Source organism: Gymnoscopelus microlampas (genome assembly GCF_963454915.1).
Source record: "Gymnoscopelus microlampas genome assembly, chromosome: 7".
In the NCBI taxonomy this organism is placed as follows: Eukaryota; Metazoa; Chordata; class Actinopteri; order Myctophiformes; family Myctophidae; genus Gymnoscopelus; species Gymnoscopelus microlampas.
Window position 1 is genome coordinate 34,547,022 of NC_139944.1, and position 20,973 is coordinate 34,567,994.

The 20,973-nt window shown below is 43.5% G+C and overlaps 1 protein-coding gene across 2 annotated transcripts in view; it reads left to right on the forward strand.

Annotated features, from left to right (window-relative positions):
- The first annotated feature begins 256 nt into the window (after nucleotides 1–256).
- The window catches only part of phc2b (polyhomeotic homolog 2b), a 56,480-nt gene continuing 35,763 nt past the window's right edge, over nucleotides 257–20,973 (forward strand). The window contains exons 1-2 of one of the 2 annotated variants that reach the window (XM_084062874.1): nucleotides 257–387; nucleotides 19,800–20,130. In XM_084062874.1, coding sequence (XP_083919000.1) covers nucleotides 19,864–20,130 — 267 coding nt within the window. In that variant the 5' untranslated portion in view covers nucleotides 257–387; nucleotides 19,800–19,863. The remainder of the gene's footprint in view (nucleotides 388–19,799; nucleotides 20,131–20,973) is intronic. The other variant, XM_084062873.1, reaches the window with a different exon arrangement.

The window sequence follows — 20,973 nt, forward strand, 5'->3', positions numbered from 1 at the left end:
GTGTGTGTGTGTGTGTGTGTGTGTGCGTGTATACAATTGCTACAAACAACCTAGACAAGGGTTAAATCCCCATTGTTGTTACTATGGAGATCATGACAGTTAGCTGGGACAGACCTGACAGGGGAGGGGGGCGAGGGGGGGGTCTGAGGGGACGGGGGCGGGGTCGAATACCGCAATTCCTCCGGCCATTGGACGAGCGCGGTCACGTGAGTCACGGGTTCCTCTCTCTCACCCCTGCTCCTCCGCTGTTAGCTTGGTTCATTCCAAGACTGTCGGATAAATAAAAGCCACATCCATGCCGAAATGGAGTAGAATATCAGGGTAAACAGAGTGCAGCAGTGCAGGAGCAACCCCGGAGGGAGCACCCACCAGGCCTACCGCCCGAAGGTATGGCGTTTAAAGCACGTTGTTGATTTCAAGTGCATGTTGTTGTGCCTCTAGCGGCCTTGAGACCCAGACCCCCCTCCGGCTTGCATGACGATCAATGGTCGTAGCCGTATGTGTGTCGGAACGCCGTTGAGTTGATCCTAATCTGATCGATCGCCCCTAGATCTCCGCAGACACACATTAACACGTTTAGCTTGATCGCTAACTGAAAGTCTGCAGCGTCTACAGAGGATCTATCTACGGCAGTGGTTCTCAAACTTTTTCATGTCAAGGACCCCCAAATTAACACTTATTAGCCCGCGGACCCCCCCATTTCAAAAGATATGCCTCAGGGACCCCCATAAGAGAAGATTTTTTACGTCTCTAGCAGTGATTCTGAACCATTTTAATTTCAAGGACCCCCAGTTTGACATGCATTAGGGCTACAGACCCCCATTTAATGGCATTTCTATCACTTGGACCGCAATTTATATTGTAAAATCTTTGTCAATTTAACTCTCAGACTCAGAGTTACAGACCCATAAGGGTCCATTTGGTGCCTAATCTATCATTTAGCTGGGGACCCCCTGGAACTCCCTCAAGGACCCCTGGGGGTCCCCGGACCCCACTTTGAGAACCAATGCTCCACGGAACTTGCACTAGTAGTAAAAGTAAGCCTTTGCTTATAGAGCTGTGTGTGTGTTGGTAGTTGCTGCAGCTGGCATGCCGTTAAAGTGATGAATAAACTAGAAAACTAGAAAAAGTGCTCCTCGGAGCACAGGTCTCCACCAGGTCAGGTAGGCTATTGTGGCCTCCTGGTGGCGCTATAATAGGCCAACGTGAAAAGGGTGCCATTTCTTCTTAGGCCTTGCACGACAATCGGACACTGACTGCATTCATGATTTGAGGCATTTTGTTAAAAACATGCGTTTCGCTAAATTAGACCTGTTGGTGGCGCTATAACAGGCCAATGTTAAAAGGGTGGCATTTGTTCCTCAAGTGAATGTGCGTGCAAAGTTTGAGCGCAATTGGACGGTGCGTTCATGATTTGCAGAATGTTGTTCAAAACAAGCCAATAATGCAAACTTTAGATGTCAATCTTAGCCAATCAGTATGGAATATGAAAAATCAAACACATCCGTCGTGATCACATGACTATAGAGATCATGTGTACTGATTTGCGTAAAATTTGGATACAATTGGAAGGAGTAGTATAAAAAAATGTGTTTTACACAAGTCGGCCTACTGGTGGCGCTATAAAAGGCAGATGTGAAAAATGCAGGGCAAAGGTTTTTCCTTGACCTATAGGGAGTGTGCATACAAAGTTTTACACAGATCGGTGCAATTATAGGTAAAAACACGAATCGGCCTGTTATAGCGCCACCATGAGGCTGATTTGAACATTTTCAAATGGTAGTTCTTCCTCGGCCTAATGGGAATGTGCGTGCAAAATTTCACGGAAATTGCATGCTGTGTTCATGATTTGAGGCATTTTGTTCAAAACGGTGCACTCCTGCAAACTTTGGAAGACATTTTTAGCCAATCAGGATGGAATATGAGAAATGTGAAAGACCCGTTTCGTTTAATGACTATAGAGATACTGTGTACCGATTTGTGGGATTTTTGGACAAAATCTGTAGGAGTAGTGTCAAAAAATGTGTTTTGCACAAATCGGCCTCCTGGTGGCGCTATAACAGGTCCCTGTGAAAAATTTGGGGCAGAGGTTCTGCTCTGGTATCCAGGGACTGTGTGTGCACAGTTTGGCTGTGAGTAAGCCAACGGTGCCGGAGATTAGCTGTACACAGACAGATCGAATGACGGACGGACACACGGACGGACACACGGACACACGGACGGACGGACAGGGGGTAAAACATACTCTCTCGCCATGCCTTTCGGCCTGGCGGAGACAAAAAGTGCTCCTCGGAGCACAGGTCTCCGCCAGGTCAGTTAGGTTATTGTGCCTGTGGCCTCCTGGTGGCGCTATAATAGGCCAATGTGAAAAGGGTGGCATTTCTTCCTCGGCCCTTTCACGGCAATCGGGAGCTGTGTTCATGATTTTGAGGCACACAACAAAAATGATGTTTTGCAAAAATCAGCCTGCTGGTGGCGCTATAAAAGGTCAATGTGAAAAGGGTGGCATTTCTTCCTCGGCCTGGTTGTTTATTATTTGAGGCATTTTGTTCAAAACTGAGCAATCCTGCAAACTTCTGAAGCCGATCTTAGCCAATCAGGATGGAATATGAAAAATCTGAAACAACCGTTTTGTTTAATGACTATAGAGATACTGTGTACCATTTTGCGTGAGGTTTGGACAAAATCTGTAGGAGTTATATAAAAAAATGATTTGCAAATTCGACCTCCTGGTGGCGCTATAACTGGCCAATCTGAAAAATTTGGGGTGGAAGAGGTTCTGCGCTGGCATCCAGGGTAATGTGCGGTCACAGTTTCGCTGCGATCGGCCCAACGGTGCCGGAGATTAGCTGCTCACACAGACACACTGACACACTCACGGACTGACTGACATGGTGCAAAACACGCCTTCGGCCTGGAGGAGACAATAATATTTAGCCTATGTGTGTAAGGAGGAGGCTGTCTAATAAATAGTACTGTTAATAATTCCAAGGAGGATGTACTTGGTGTTTGAACCCTGCACTTTGGAAGTGGGGTGGAACATTGAGCGAAGTGGCCTTTTGAGGGGCTTCAACTTTGTCCTTTGGGTCATGACCCTTTAGATGGGGGAGGGGCCTTGCTATTTTGACAACTGCACGCTCTCATCGCTGTAGTGGGCAGGGGGGGGGCATGGTGGATTTAGAGCAATGTGCCCATGTCTTTTCACTGACCCAAATGTATCCAAAACAACATGAATGGATGTAATGAACCCCCCCCTGTATGTTCACTCAAGCATGTGTTTGTGTATGACAGTCACTACACACCCCCTGCCATCATCTACCAGTCAGCCTGAACTCTGGAGACGGGTTAGTGTGTTTGAACAGTCAGTTTCTTATAGAATGAAAGGGCTCTATCTAATGGTCCCCATAGAAGCTCCTAGAATTTCCACAAGGCTTCTGAGGTTAATTGTAGGGGGAGACTGTTTTATCCGCTCAATATGACAGCAAGGCTATTATTACGGGATACAGTGTCTCCCTCGGGACCTCTTAGGTCACACAGCGCTGGGAGAATCAGCCAAACACAATTCTTACCACTTTCATCCACATAGTCGTAGCTGAAGCTTGTCTAGTGCAATACGTTACAATCCTTTTATATTTGGATAAAATATTGCTATTCATTGGGTATTCGTGCTTTGGGCTATGGTTGATTGAGGGGTTCAGCGTCTTGCTCAAGGACACTTCGACACTAACTCTAGGGGAGCGCCCCAGCCCGGGATCGAACTGGGAACCTTGGGTTTTCTAGTTCACTCTATCCGGCCACTCTACCCCTGAGCCACTGCTGTGTGTGTGTGTGTGTGTGTGTGTGTGTGTGTGTGTGTGTGTGTGTGTGTGTGTGTGTGTGTGTGTGTGTGTGTGTGTGTGTGTGTGTGTGTGTGTGTGTGTGTGTGTGTGTGTGTGTGTGTGTGTGTGTGTGTGTGTGTGTGTGTGTGTGTGTGTGTGTGTGTGTGTGTGTGTGTGTGTGGGGGGGGGTGTACAGTATAGTTACAGTAAATGGTGATCTTATCATACAGGGCCCCAGCGTCTCCTTGTCCGTACACTTCAAGCAGAGCTGCTCCGGTCTCCTTGTCCGTACACTTCAAGCAGAGCTGCTCCGACTGGGATGTTATGAGGCAATAATGATCATTGATCCTGTAATAAATACTATATTGGTATTGGCTAAGATGGCCATGAGATACTTTAGCATGTCTTGGTAATTAAAGTCCAGTCCTAGGCTAGCTAGCATGGACACTGCCATGTCTAATGTTCAGTGGTGTACAAGTACGTTGTTACTATGCTATGCTGAAGTTGTTTTTGTTGTACATATCAGTGGTTCTCAACCTTTTCAGGCCGTTACCCCCCAAAATAAATAACAAGACCAGGAGACCTGGTTCTGCCAGACCCGGCAGATGCCCATGTGTCTATGCCCATGTATGGACAAAAGGGGGACAGACTTTTATAAGCCGGGCTTCACATGACGTGTCAGCCTGTGTACGCCCATATATGGACGAAAGGGGGACAGACTTTTCTGGCTGGGACCTAAGGACAAACGGACGGGGCCATGTTTTTTTGCCCATGTATGGAGAAAACAGGTACAAAACATGCCCATGTATGGACGAAAGGGGGACAGATTTTTCTGGCTGGGACCTAAGGACAAAGGGGGCATGCCCATGTATGAAGAAAACAGGTACAGAGCCTCATGTAAGCCAGACCCCTTGGGTCTGGCAACAGCAATTATATTTGAACTGGGGACCTCCCACCCTGACAAGCACTTGGAATGTAGGCATTCAATTTAGTTTGACTCGGTTCCACAGATAAATATTGTGAAAATAGCCGATCTACAAGCTCACAAAGCCTCGCAATGCAAGTCGTTGTGAGCTTGAACATGTTTGCCTCTTTCTTATATTATCTGGCCAATGTTCGAACAGTTTTGATAGTATAGTTTGTTGATGACTTTTGGAGCAGTGATGATCTTTTTTTTCTTCTTTTTAGGTATTAAAAAGGTCTCAAAAGTCTTTAAATTGCCCCCCCCCCCCCAAAAAAAAAAGAAATCATGTGGGGACCCCCTTGGGGATCCCGAACCTACAGGCTGAGAACCACTGGTATGACAGGATGTATGTCAGGATAATTTCTGTGCCAATCCTTCATATTGAACAGGCTTTGATATTGAAATTGAGAAGATAGGAAGTAGGTATTTCAGTGTGTGCATGGGGCCTGGCACGGAAGCGTCTTTGTGAGAAGAGTAGTCGAGGAAGGCTGGCATGGTGAAAAAATGTTTCCATGTTCATATGAATCATGAAAGGTTTTTGCATTTTGTTTATGTTTGAGCACCTGGCTGGCTTGTTTTTAAATTGGATTTAAATTGTGCAATTGTCTTCAGGTGAACCGAACGCATACTAAAATACAGTAGCATACATTTGCTGCTGCTCATTTAAATACCTCTCCATCCCTCCTACACACTAGCTTGCCTACTGCAAATAGTTATTTCAATTAAATACCTCTCCATCCCTCCTACACACCAGCTTGCCTACTGCAAATAGTTATTTAAATTAACAGCTGTGGTTATAAAAAGCCATTATGTTATTTTGCCATCAGACAACGGTCATCATTTCCAGTCAGGCAGTCACTATGTAATGTTACTGATGAATTGAGTAGGCCTGGTCGGCCCCAAATATTCGGATGCTTGTTTAACATGTTGCTATAACATTCAAACAATCATTTCAGCATTCAAATGTGTCATGTGTCATATTACACACCGCTGATGAGGAGTGTATACTATCCACTTGTCTTTTTCAATATGCTCCCATGTTGATCTGCCGCTGGCTGTTTGTGGATGTTTTGCCTAGTGTTGTGTGGGAGTGACGCTAAAAAGGTATTTGGGACAGCCCTGGTGTTGAGTGAGCTTTGAAAAAAAACGAAATAATAAAAACCTTTTAAACTTTGTTTCAACAACAGTGAAGGTCGATGAACAGAATTTTCCAAAGAGTTGTCAACGCCGCTATCATCTATTCACTGGTGCTGAATATGTTTGAATAGTGCATGAGTTGCTCACTGTAAGTTGGTGAGTTCAGATCAGGTCATGGATTTCTTCTGAACTGCAAATCACCTTCCAATGTAACTTACATCTTCTTTATTGTTGAAAGGTGTGTGCTCTAACCGCTACACTAGGGCGGCCCCCATTATACGTATATAACGTAATAAAATGACATAAATAGTATGTCGCAATGTAAGGTGCTTTTGTCATGTTCTGTGTGCATGGGTCCTACCTCTAAATATGTATTATATATATGTATTAAATTATTTCTTTATTTTAAATATGACAATGGCAGGCGAAGGGTCACATTCAGAATGACATGATCAGAGTTTCTTTTATTTCTCCATATGCCGTAGTTACGACTAAAGTTTCGGCTATTGTCAGTGTGTGGGGACACACTCGCCTTGCAACTAGAGGCATGGAGAAAAGTAAAGAAACTTTGATCATGTCATTCTGAGTGCGACCCTTCGCCAGTCAATGTCTGCTATGTTATACGAGGACAACGCACCAGAAGGGTCAAAGCGTGGTGGTAACAAAACAATGTGTTTCTTTAAAATATAACATTAATGTAAAGAACCAATCATTTGGCATGCAAAAGAGGGGAGGTCCTACTATAATGGCCACCCATTAAGTCTATCTGCATGTTATTTTATTTTAATGTGTTATTCTCTTTCCATTACTTTTGAATTATGCTGTGTATTTGTGCTATCAGCTGATTATATTGTATAATGAAGACTGATATATGATGATGTCTTCAGGCCAAGAAGGGATGAGGGGAAATGAGTCCGGGCATGCATTTGAACACTGCTTTCAGGCCAGGGGTGGACACTAATTGACCCTATTGCCCGGGGCAAGTACAAAAACACTGTCGGCCAAGTGGAGTTTGTTTCCTGGTTGCCCGAACGGTCAAGTGGGCTTTTGCTACCCCCCCACCCCTTTCATCCTTTCAGTTTGGAGTGTTTTTAGAGACTCTGAAAAACTTTCTTTCTTTCAGTTTGGAGTGTTTTTAGAGACTCTGAAAAAATAGCCAATCTACAAGCTTGTGTCACATTGTGTTGTGTTGTTAGCTTATATATCTGCTATTTTCAGCAAGTATTCCCCCCAGAATAGGGATGCTAGGGTTCAAGTGGCTAATTGCAAACTGTCACGGTTCTTGGCTGTGCTGGCCTGGAATAAACTTTGTGTGGATTAATCAACCACCTAACATCAGAAGATTGATGGTTGCTTTGTTCGTAATTTCTATTGCGTTGCTGGGCAAGACAAGACAGTGGTTTTATGTGTTTTTATCACATTAATTATTAATTTATATTTTGGTGTAAATCAAAAAACTGTCACAAAACAGAAACTTTATTGTGGCCGATTATCACGCTGTATGCTATCCAAAATGATTCTCTAACAATGACCCGTTCACTGTTATCTCTTGGCCTACTGTAGCTGATCTTTTTATGCCATGACCTCGAGTCAGACAGGCTGACATTGACATAAATGTAGTGTGAAGGTCTCTGATGATGCGAAGAAAGCACTTTCACCTACACACGTGTTCTTCACTGCTGCTCGTGCCTAGCTTATGTTTTCCCCTTGCATGTGAAGCATGCCTGCGTTTGATGGCCTTGATATAGAGTGGGCCTGATTGAAGCAAGTTGCTAATCTGAAGGCTTTGGAGGTATTTATAGATCAGAGAAAGAATCTTTATGTCTGCTCCCCCTCTTTTATGCTCTCTGTCTTTCTGCCCGATTTCCCTGCAGGTTTATTTTAGTAGCTATTATTAGAGTCACATGGATGTTTAGAGATTGTCAGGATTTTAGCATTCTGACACAAAGGGATTAGGGGTTGCATCCCACAGATGTAGGCAATGTCTAAAATGAACCTCAACAGAAAAAGACCAGGGTTTGCTGGGGACCATCTAGTGTGACAGTTTGTATTTGCTCAGAGTGTGGCTGCTCGTGTTGGGATTATAGGACACACACACACACACACACACGCGTACACGTGTTCAGAAAGCTGTGAACATGTACCTGGAATGTGGCCAGCGTTTCTTTTGTGTTGGCCTACTCAGCTGTGTAAGAAGGAGTCCATCTGAATCAGATGTCTCAATTACAGCTATCAGGCGGATCTGGCCTGGTGATCAGGGGTATCTCTGTGTTACGTATCCCAACAAAGGCTGCGTTTCCTGCTTTAGTTGTTTGGTCATAGGACCCTTCAGCCATCTTCAACTCAGGGCATGTCCCTTAACCACTTCAACCCTATCATTAACTGGGGTCCCCCAGGGGTCTGTATTTGCCCCCCCCTCTACATCAAATCTATTCACCAAATATAGCCGATATACAAGCTCAGTCACAATGCTTGCATTGAGTTTGCAGGATGTGCTACTTTTGCTGAATGTTTGCCTGCCCTGTATTCACCGATTGTTCGCCTACTATGACATGCACCCTAGGATTCATGTGGTTAAACAAATAGGCTATATTGCCACTTTTCTGTTACTGATTTTAATTTGATCCATGTAGTGTAGATATTGGACATCTGACAACTGACTTATTGTTGGCGTGGACCGCTGGCGTAGCGGTCCAGGCACCTTGGCTCAGTGTAGCCTGACTGGGTTCAAACTCCCGATCCCGACGGTCTTTGCTGCGTATCACTCCCCATCTCTCTCCCCATTTCCTGCCAGCCTACTGTCCTGTCAATAAAGGCATAAAAGTCCCCAAAGATTGATCAAATGAATAAAAAATAGTTAATGTTGGCTTGGCACACAGTGATGGTGTTTTCTTTTTTTTCCTGGCCAGTTTTTTCCTTTTCTTCCTCGCAATTTAGTCATTATCCCTGTCACTACTAACCCCTACAGTTGGTAATGTGGGAGGGTTTAGACGAGCACAGTTTGACTCCTCCGATACACATTAAGTTGCCAGATGCTTCTGCGTCACCTGACAGTGAGGAAGTTCACTGGGAGGGCATAACACATGCAGAAGAACATGCTATCCGACCTAGTCTTCTCCCTGTTGGAACAGGCTCCCTAACCAACCTTAGTCGCTAGTGCAGGCAGGGACAGAGACCGCCCTCCCCGCCCGGCTTCCCATCCTTGAATACGGCCAGTTGTGATTGTTGGAGCACCCAGCCAAGCGGGATGCACCACAGAGGATTCAAACCCGTACACTCTGCGGTGATGGTCAGGAAGGTTTCTTCTGCACCTTCCAGATGCCCCTCATACAGTGACGGTGTTTTCAGAGTGCTGAGATTAGACCAGTAGTCTGTGTGTTGCAGGGCTCATGTGATTAAATGCCGCTTTTCACAGAAAAAAATATTATTCAAAAATTATTTGACACTGTTGGTGTATTTGGCTTCCTGCTTAAGCCTAATTTATGCTCCGTTACGCCACAGTGTCGCTCGTTGAAAATAACAGATTTGCAAGTGAAATGTAATCTTGAAATCTGTTCTTTTAGACGAGACACATCATCATGTCAATCATGCCATTACTCTACTAAAGGGAGGAAATTGAGATTATATTTGACTTGTTAAACATGCTCGCCCAAAACTGTTTCCAGTTCTCCAGGACATGCTCGGCATCTATAGTTCATCTCTCCACCTAAAGGCCTTTACTCATGACACATACAGCAGTTCTTTTGGGGAAACAAACAAACGCTCCCGGTGTGTAAGACCTGTCCCTTAACATGGATGGCTTTTAGCTGCATCTCCATTTAAGATAATCATTTTTGATGAATTTAAGGGGTGTTACAGAGATAAATTATGTAGACCATCCTAGCACCCTTTTCCCTTTTGATACAGGACAGTTCAGACGCAGACTAGAGGCCTAGGGCTTCAGCTTGTACAGGCCATTTATTTTCTATTAGCCAGCTCCCCAGAAGAGCTTATTAGGGTGTTAGTGTTCCCAGAATTGATGATGCGTCTAGCCTTTGTGCTGAAGGAGGAGTTTGTTTGTATTGTAGACCCATGCATTACCAGCCTTTTTGGTACCTCTTCTTTCTGTTTACCCAAGTATCTCTTGGCTACTTGGGGCCCCTGGGCTGTCAGATTTTTAAAGGTCCAATCAATGTCATCAAGAGCTCATATCAAACCGAGACACATCTATCCCTATTCTCTCCACCCTATTCTGAGTTTTTGACCCCCACCCCCCCCCCCCCCGCCGCCGCCGCCCATGTCTCTCTAGGCTCACAAATGTCTCCTCTGCCAGCTAATCTATATGCTAATGAGTAGATTATAATCAATGGGGTTTGTGCATGGATGACCCCAATCAATACACTAGCACATGACTGGCTACATTTTATATCGTTGCTGTCCGGTAGGAACCTTGTATGTCCTCCTAAACCGTGACTTTTCAGGAAATGGGGGGGAAAAAAAGAACCTGTGCTCCAATGCATCCAATCTAGTTATTATTTAGTCACAAGCACTTAAATACTTTCATTTGTTCAATATTTCTTAAACCCACAGACACACTTTCAAACATCCTATATTAAAATTGGCTTATGGGAGGTGGACCACGGCCAATTCCGTATGACTTAAGACATAACTACGGCCATATATAGGCAGGACCACGGCCACGTCACTATGACTCAGACATAACCATAAAGAAACCTGCTACACCAATATAGGCAGAACCACGGCCACGTCACTATGACTCAGACATAACCACAAACAAACCCGATATACACCCATACAGTATATAGGCAGAACCACGGCCACGTCACTAACTATGAATCAGACATAACCATAAACAAACCCAATACGCCCATAAATATAGGCATAATGGAGATCCGGTTGTCCAGAGCCACAGATCCGACGGCTATGCCCATATATGGTCATATGCATATATGGGACAGACGACTTCTAACTGGGTAAGCGCATCGGCAAGGACTCGAGGGAATGCGGTGCCCGCCACCGAGTTGTTCGGATATGTGGTTGTCCAGAACTGCCAAAATTACTATGTCCATAGGCATGCCAATATACAGTATGTGCATATACACGGCCCGAACCTCTAGTTTTCTGAAATCGCAGATCTACATGCTCACGGCGAGTCGCTTGTAGATCAGCTATTTTCGCTACTTTTGTGCAACACTAGTAAGGAAGGCACGAAGTAAGGCGTTCATTTTAAATATGGAGATACAAGGTTTCCACCCAACAGCGACGATATGTCTAGACTCGAGACAGTTTTGTTGGTGTGTTCATTTGGAGGAGCAGCAGACCATAAGTATGCCATTATCAGGCCATTTCTCCAGGTTTATCATTCCAGCCTCTTGCGTATAAACAAAAGCAGTCTTCATTAAAGAGGAAAATTCAACTGCAAAGATATCACATTTTACTTTTATATGGGCAGATTGTCATTTTTTTTTGCCTTTCTTCTTTATCCTCCCCCTCCAAACTGCCATAATCAGATGTTTTTTCATCATTTCCCCATCAGTAACGTGCTACTTCTCACAGATTCTAATTTATATATAATTACGGCATCAAGCTGTACCACGATTTGGCTAATCCTTGCCACTGATTTAGTCGCCGTTTAGCAGGTAATGGCCTGGGTTATCTTTGAGAGACACCATTTTTGGTAATCCCTCTGGCTCAATTGCATCTCAAAATTGGGGATGATTACGGTCTTAACTGGGATGACAATCGGTTAGATTCCCTCTAAGTAGCCTAACTGTTCTAGACTTTTGACCTAGGTTAAATGATATCAAACAAAATAAGTCCACTCTAAACTGCAGATTATTTGTGAAAAATGGCCATGCATTTTGGAAACATGGTCTGTACATGTAAATGACCCAACCTGTGCTCTTAGCATGTCAAATATGAAAACGACGTCAATATTAAACTCCTTTGTCTGTTGGCCAGACAGCTGGAAGGGGGCAAAGCTTAACAGCGAGTCACTCGCTATTTTTAACAGCCAATCTGAAATTTTAAGACATCTCCCCAAAACAGTGTTATTTATTAGCCAAAATAGGTGAACAAAATAAAAATAAAACTTCCAGTCTGAATTTAGCTGCGTTTGCTTTGTGACTGGTGTTGATTTTCCCAACCTGAATAATTCTTCTAATGTACCACTCAAATGCCACTCAAAATTCCAGCTGCACTATCTCTGAGTATTATATATAGTTTGTCATGCAATTACTATATATAAGAGGGTTGAATATTCAAAACTACTTGAATATCAAAAATATATTATTTGATGGTGATTATCTTCCATTATGTGATGGAGGGCCCTCAAAATTCAGTATTCTGGCAGGAGGGGGAGGGGAGAGTAAAATCATTACCATCATCTTCATTAGAGAGGGATCCGCTGTCCAATCAGCATGCTGCGCTTCACAGGGGATTCCATAGGCTGTCGCTAGGATACCAGATAATCAGGAGGCAGGCCGGGGCCTGGTTGGTGGAGTTGAGTGTTGATGCTGGGACGAGGAGCTAACTGTGTGTGTGTGAATGCATGTGCGTGTGTGTGTGTGTGTGTGTGTGTGCGCACACATTTGGGGGGGGGGGGTGTTTGACAACCGGGACAGAGGGGTTTTGGAGGATACAACACAGAAATCCAGTACTCACTGACTCAGTCACAACAAGCCGGAGACTCAGACAGACAAAGAGGAGCAGGAGGACCGTAGAGGAGAGAGGACAGCACAGTCCCTGGGGATGGGGCATCATACCCCTGCATCGCGTTGGGGGAGCCAGAGGAGGTAGGGGAAAACACCCGGGTTAAGGGGGGGGGGGGGGGCTTTGTCTCAGCATCATTCAAAGCAAATTCAAATTTGCCAATATCACCCGCTGTGTGCTCTTTGCTATCGATCTACTGTACTCATTGGACTTGAATGTGCACCTGTGGTATTTATTTAATGTGGGGCCGTTTGTATGTGTCTCGGAGGGGACTTAGAGGCTGGATGCTGATGGAGCTTGCACTTGTTTATACTGGGCTCTTAGTATTGTAGAGACAGCCAGTCTGTCTCTCCCTCTCTCTCTCTGTCTCTGTCCTCAGCTCTTGCAGACTATGCAAATCCTCAGACAGACATCAGACAGTCACTTATTACAGTCTCATAATGCCAGCTTGAGCAGATCAATAAGTATTTTCTGATGTTGGCGCCCGAGCATTTATCCCATCTTTTTAAGAGAGGAGGCGAGAGACAGAGGCCTGCCATCATCATGCCCTCTTGTCATTCTCAGTGGGTTCACCAGCTTTCAAGGTGTACCAGATTTGGCACTCTTGCCCCATTTCATGAAAAGGTTACCTCAGCCAGAATGTTCAATCTTTTCAAAGGGGGGTTGGGTTCTCCTTAGCTCTCCTGCCCTGATGGATGAGTGACTCGTCTCTGAAAGACAGGGGGGGGGGCAGGGCAGGAGGCATCATTACCAGAGGGGATTCCCTCCTCTCACCCGTACATCCCCTCACAACATGTATGTGGTGTGTGATGTATGTATGATGTATGTGACAATGACAACCAGACGATGACTAAAATGACCACATACAACATGCAGGGAAAGCTTTGGGGGGATGATGATGTTGTATACAGCCAAAGAAAAATAAAACGTGCTCGAGCCAGACTGGATGTCAGCCATCAGTTTTTCACTAACAGACTTAATTATAGGTCGGAGGCTTATTCATATGTTGTGAAATATAGGATCCAGTATAGGACTAATGCAACACTGATGTTATGGTTTCTTTGTTTTGGCTCATTATGGATGTATGATTCCCATTAGTGGTTTTATTGTATTTCCAAATCTGATTGCATTTCATTTTTCATATGGTGTTCAGTGCTCAGGTTTAGCATGTGGGTGTGTGTTGAGAATGATTAGGGACCATCCATTACTAGGGGATTATTCCTCCACTGTTCACACAGTATGGCAATGGTTAAAACCAGACTAAAAGACAAAAGAAATAGATTAATAATAAGAGATTACTCATGTTAGTTTTTTAAATTGCATTTGGGTGAATATTTTTTCTAGGAAGTTGTGTTTTTGTTTCAGTTTCACTTAAAGGGGTAGCATACCAAGCCTTCATTTCAGCTATGAGTAACTGTTTAACCTTGCTTTTCTGGTATATAATGTTGACATTGTATGCTGCTTTTCAGGCTTGTCTGGTTATGCCGTTTTATAGGAGCAGCACATTATTGCCACCACGCAGAGCCTTTTCTGAATGCTCTCCTCTAGTATAAGTGGGCTATAGATCTGTGCCACACGTCTTAATTTCACTTGAAATAGAATACTGATGAGCTAGGGGGGGTTGGGGTAGCTTAGGACTAGCAGCACGGCTGTAGCAGCATTGCTTCTCATTTAATTACTTCCATCGTGCCCTCTCTCCCCATTCCCAAACCCTTTAATATCCATAACCCACTTGCTCTCAGCCCACGTGCACATCCCCCTCTTTCTTTGCCCAGCAACCTCCTCCACCCCTTTTAACTTTACACCTATACCTCTAGGCCCAGAGGCTAGAAATCCCACCCTCCCGTTTTTCTGTCTCACGACAGGCTCCGTAGTACTAGCATCAGCTGTTTGAACCCCCACCATCAATTCCATAACCACCCACACACACTATTAGCACAAGTATCTCTTTCTCTCTCTCTCTCTCTCCCTTTCTCTCACACACACACACACACACACACACACACACACATGCACACCACTTTCCTCTGCTTGATGACCTCTGAATCCTCTCTCCTTATAGTATACTGAGGTCACACCAGCCCATGTTCTTCTTCCTTATCCCATTTGCCCCTACCTTTTTAAACCATCTCTCTCTCCTGTCTGTCTCCGGCCCTTGCTTACAGATCCCATCTTCTCATTTCCTATCCAATCACGTCTGTAACATTGACTGTCACTCCGTTCGTCTGAGACATTCCATCTCATCTGCTGACAACGAGCACGGAGCCTTCCCCCCTGCCTGTGATAATGGATAGGGTACCAAGGGGCCATACTTAAAAAGGCTTTTACAGGGCGGCCCTAAATCTTCTACCCTCCTCATTCTCGCACACTTTTGATGGCTGACAAATGGGTGCAGGACAGGAAGGAAGGCCGCGGCTTTCACATGCCAGACTGTTGTTCTTGTCTCATTACTTTGGTCATGTCTCTTAGTATGCTGCTTTTGTATTAGCTGTGTGTTTGACATTACTGTTTGGATAAAATACTTTCCATTTGGTGTTGAAAAGAAACCTATGAGCTAGAGTAGACCAACAGCGTTTGATTAAGAACGGTGTTCATATGAAAAAGGTAACTTTCACTGGTGTCATTTTCACTCGTGGGGGATGGGTTTATTGACTTACCCAAGCCCCTGGCACAGCTCCCCCCCGCCCCCACAACCACCAACAACAACAACCCTTTTCCGCTATTAACTTTCACCAAATGAAGTGCGCTTGTTTTGAGTTAAAGAGCCCTGTAATTTAAAATGCAATTTAGTAGAGCTAGCCAACGTGTCTTTTTCTCTGAAATCACTGGCATTCATTAGCTTTCAAAGCATGCATTCTTTTGTGCTTCTCCAACTCACTCAGCTTTTGGATCCAGTCCATTTTTTTTATCCATGCAAGTCAAAACACCTTGGATAGTGTTTCAAAAAGTGAGCTGCAATCCTGTAGGACTACCAGGATAGTTTATTTAAACTGGATGGAACGCAAATTAGATTTCACCTCTCTGGTATTAATTTAAGTGCGAAAACAAACAAGCTTCAAGAGGGTCATTCATTTCGGAGCTGATGTCGTAACAAAGCACATTAGTGTGTGTGTGTGTGTGTGTGTGGGGGTGGGGGGGGGGGGGGGGGGGGGGGGGGGAAAGGAATTTAGAAGTAATTCCACTATGATATTTTTAAGCCTAAATGCTATGAGAAGAGGATGAATTTCTCCATGGATTTTCAAACCAGGTGAATTTGTCCCATCACAACATTTGTGGTAAATTAATGTAATTAATTAACAGCTTTATTTATTAATAATATTTTCATTATCATTTTAAATGTATTACTATACGATGAACTTGACAGCATTATGTCAGTTCATCGAAAGAGAGCATGCTTCAGTGCTTGCTTCAGTTGTGGAATGAAAGCAGTGGTTAGTTATGCCGGTCCATGTGGCATGTGCTATAATGACTTGCCTTCTTGTAGAAAGAGGAAACATACACAGGTGATGTGCTTGTGCCTGCACATGTTTTGTCTCATTAACAATAAATATCCTAAACTGCACTGACTGACTGCATGCTTTATAGCATGTATTAATGGGTAACGGGGTATAACACCCTTCCCCCAACATGCATGCACACACTTCAATAAGCAAAATAATCCATATGAAATATTGATGTACATTCATAAATAAATAAAAATGATGGCCATTTCAATACTGTACAAATGCCACTGGCCTGGTATGTGACGCATTAACAGCAGGCATTTAATATGTAACTAGAGCTAATGCAAAGCATTAGCTCTAGTTAGAGCTAATGCTATTCAGTAATAGCATTTGCTGAAAGTGAAAATGTACTATCTACTCTATAGACAGGCCATTTCATGGCAAACAAACTACAGCCACAATGAATAATGAAGATCTCAGAATATCAGCTCTACACATTATGAGAGAGAGACTGGCAAGGAAGTGATCCTAATAATAGATGTTCTCTTTTTTTTAAATCATAGTTTATGCAAGCTGTCATCATTGTCTAGCTGTAAACTCATCAATTATCTGATATATGCAGTGCACATCATGAGAGGTTGGGAGCCCAATTAATCAAGACGGGGCTCTAATAATATCGTGACATTCCAGTGAATCTTTTATGTTAAAGTCTTGCCCAAATATGGAGGGCCGGCAGGACAGGGTGGATCTGAGATGATGGATTCACAAGTATAAAATCCTTCTTCCTGGCATTACGGGGGTTATTGCGCTGACACTGCATCGCGAGGCAACGCGTCGATTAGCATTTACAGGTTTTGGTACCCTATACCCAGCATTGGCCGGGTTATTGCGTGGGTGACATGGGTGCTCTCTCTCTCTCTCTCTCTCCCTCCTCCTCAAGCTCTGGTTTGACATCACACATAACCTCCCTCTCTCTCACTCTCTGATCGAGCTCTGTTTAGGCCTGTCACAATTTGTTTTTTTTTGTTTTGCTTTGTTGTTTTTAACCTTGCTCTGTTCAGCACTTTGTTTGGAAAGGTGCTATACAAAAAAAATGCATTATCATCATTATCAGTATGCAATCATCGCATTAATTATGCAATTTGCATAATCGTCATTATTTCCATGTTGAACATTTTTCACATATTTTCAAACATTTTGAAAAAATTGTGGAAATAGCAGATCTTCAATCTCAAAACGTGTCGTGAGGCGTTTTGAGCTTGTAGATCGGCTATTTCCACTTTCATGTTTTTTCTATTTTTTAAAGTATAGTCTACAGTTATTAAATGATGTATGTTGTTTGTCATATCTGCCCTGTTCTCCTTTCGTTTGCGAAGCCTATAAATGCCAAACGGAAATGTCATTTTTGTTCATATTGTTCAACACAATTAAATCGTTGATCGCAATTATTTGAGTGACAATTATTTGAGTGTCAATCAGCCTAATCGTCAAGTAAAATGTCATAGTGGTGACAGCCCTAGCTCTGGTCTAACAGCACAGTTATGCGTGGTCGGCAAACTTTGTCTTCCTCTTCCTGTGGTAGTCCATGTCACTCTGCCTGAACTCTTAGATGTTTTTTTTTCTCTTTTCACTTACATTTTGCTCAGTGTTTGGCTGGTTAAATAACAATGTCATTTTTAAAAGCATTTTACCACAAGGCTACATGAAAGAAAGACCATTAGCTTCTATGTTTGATGTCACGGCTGACTGAGTGGCAGCAGTGACCTGCAGGTGTGTAAAGCACAGTCTGTTGTAGGGTGGAGGCCTATAAAATGTTGAAGTTGTAGCAGTAACGGAACAATTTCAGACAAATATCTGACAAAATACTAGTATCATTCACAGGACAATAATGTGAAATTGTGTGTTGTACTGTTTTTGATGTTTATGGCAGTATTTTAACTGGCCCATCATGTGGGCAAGTTGTCAGTCAGCTGGTCCAGAGTGTCTCAATACTCTCCTCCAGAACAACATATAGGTTACCCTAATGTGGTGTTTCTCAAAAAGGGGGTCCAGGAGGTTCCCCCAGGGCTCCTTGGGGGTCAGCAAAATGAGGAGCAGTTTATTAGGCACTTTAACTTTATTTGTACTTTCAACTATTCACAAATAGCCGGTCTACAAGCTCCCAACACGTCACGATGTGACCGGGTGTGAGCTTTTATTTTTCTTCTTTCACTGTGAAGCACATTAAGTTTACTTGGTCTGAAATGGACTATACAGTACAACCAAATTTGACTTCTGACCCTCTCCTTCTGACAAAAACATAACATTCTTCTCCTTGTGGTCAAAGACAGTGTGAATTTTGGCATGGACTTGCGCATGAATTAATTTATTCCCACAAATGTACCACTTAAAATGCAGGAGATTCCCACACAGCGATGTTAATCAGCCAGTGAGAATGTGGGAACACTGCCTGGAAGTGCTGTGATGGACCGTTCGTCTTCCACGCTCTCTCTCTCCTCTCTCTCCAAAGCCTTTCGGGTGTGCTCTCTCTACAACGCTATGAGCCCCCCTCTACCTCCCACTGGCTATGTTTATCTATACTATTTCATATGAAGGTGTCAAACACCGAAAATAGCAGATCAATAAGCTTGCAATGTAGTGTGAGCTTGTAGATCGGCTATCATCAAATTATTGGCTTAGGAATGTGACAAAAAAAGAAAGAAAAATATGCATGAATTCAAGTCTCCAGGGGGTGACTAAGTAAGTTTTTGGGTGAACTATCCCTTTAATACTTGAATTTGCATAGAATTATGCAATGTGTACTTGAAAATGAAACGGTGCTTTTCAGCAGAATTGAGCTAAAAAGAAAGTTGTCTACCATGCAGCTGGTGCAGAATTATAATGTATCTTGCCTGTAGGCTATAGCAGAAGCAAAACAGTAGCTTAACATTCCACACAGCACCGGCTTCCTCCATAGGAGCTTTTCAAATACAGATGTGTTTAATTCATTGGAGAAGAAAAGCCTCATCACTGCCGTGTCCTAAACGGGGGTAGCAGATAAGTAGGGCTGTCACGATGATGACATTTCACTTGATGATTAATTGTCGCTCAAATAATTGCGATTAATGATTTTAATTGTGTTTCTGTCTTTGAACATTGCAGGATTATGAATACAAATTTAGTATGAACATTTTTCAACATGAAAATGATTATGACGATTATGCAAAACATTATTGCAACTATCTCAAATAATTGCGACTAGGCGATTATGTAATAATTGTGACAGGCCTACAGATAAGATAGATCAACCAAACCTTGATTGATCTCTAGAGGGAAATTCAGGTCATGGCAGCACCAGCAGTAAGAATGAAACACAGGGAACCAAACCAAGATTACTAACAACTTTTTTTTTAAAGAGCTTAGATTCTGACACTAGATATCTGCACTTGGTCCATGAAGGAGTGAATATGCCACCGTATGTACAGAGTGTCAATAGATAAATGTACAGCGAATAACATGAAGATGTCACTATTTATTTATTTCTTTTTTTTAAAGAAATTTCTTTTTGGGGGGCTTTTATGCCTTAATGACAGGACAGTAGGCTAACGGGAAATGGGGAGAGACCGCTACGCCAGCGGTCCAGGCCATGAATATGTCACTATACACATCAATGAATGAATATATGAATGAGTAGCTTTATGTGTACAACAGTATGAATGAATGTGTCCTTCCTTCCGTTTCCTCCAGGCACCGGAGAGCCATTCAGAAGAGTCGGGGGTCAAAGGTGAGACGAGCAGAGGGCACCACTACCATGGAGAGTGAGCCGGGGGCCCCTGCCTCTACGACCGGCGGCACAGGGACCACCACAACCACCCCCCCCACCACCAATACCACCAGCTCCACCAACACCACCACCGCCGCCGCCAGCAGCAGTACCACTACCAGCAGTTCTAATAGTAGTAGTAGTACTGCTGCTAGTAGTAGTACTAGTACTACTACTACCATGGGGAGACAGGCAGTACCTCAGATATCCGTCTACAGTGGGATTCCTGACCGACAGACGGTTCAGGTACTGTATGTTCCTTCTGTTACGAGAAATGCGTGGCATGTGTGTTGTCGTCATCATGAACTTGCTATGCTTGAGGCCTGCAATAACAATATCCAGTACAGCAGTGGTTCTCAACCAGTGGTCCGGGGACCACCAGTGGTCCTTGAGGAGGCTCCAGGTGGTCCCCAGCTAAATAATGGAGTCGGTAACCAAATGGACCCTTATTAGATCTTTAACTCTTGAGAGCGTAAAATGAAACCAAATGGACCCATAAGGGTCCATTTGGTTTCTTTTTACGCTCTCAAGAGTTAAATTATTGTTAAACATCTGCATCACTTAATTTACAAAAAATATACACAATTAGAGAATGTAGAAGAATTGTTATTTTGATCAACGTTTGCCTGTTATCTCTCCTATGGCACCAACATCAATACAGCATGGAATTGTGGACAAAATCTTATCAAACGACAACGAAATATTCCAAGGTTTGGGTCTGAGTGGCTAAATCTCATCGAACGGTGGTCCGGGGCTCAAATGCCGAATAAATAATGGACCTTGATATAAAAAGGGTTGAAAACCACCACAGTACATGCACAGTAAGTGTTGTGCTAGCCCGCTACTGCCCTCTGTTGGTACATTTCGATCCATCCTTCCAAGAGCAGTAGATGGATTTGTACCACACTCTGGTCTCCCATGAATCAGACAGCAGGTATATTTGAATTCCACAGCCTTCTGATGAAGTACCCAAAAATTATAATTTCACAGTAGTTGTGCATGGCAAATGCAAAGATTACATTTTAAAGTTTAGTTTGTTTGCGCAAAAACAGAACAAGGGGCCCGGACTGCTGGCATAGCGGTTCAGGCAACGCACGT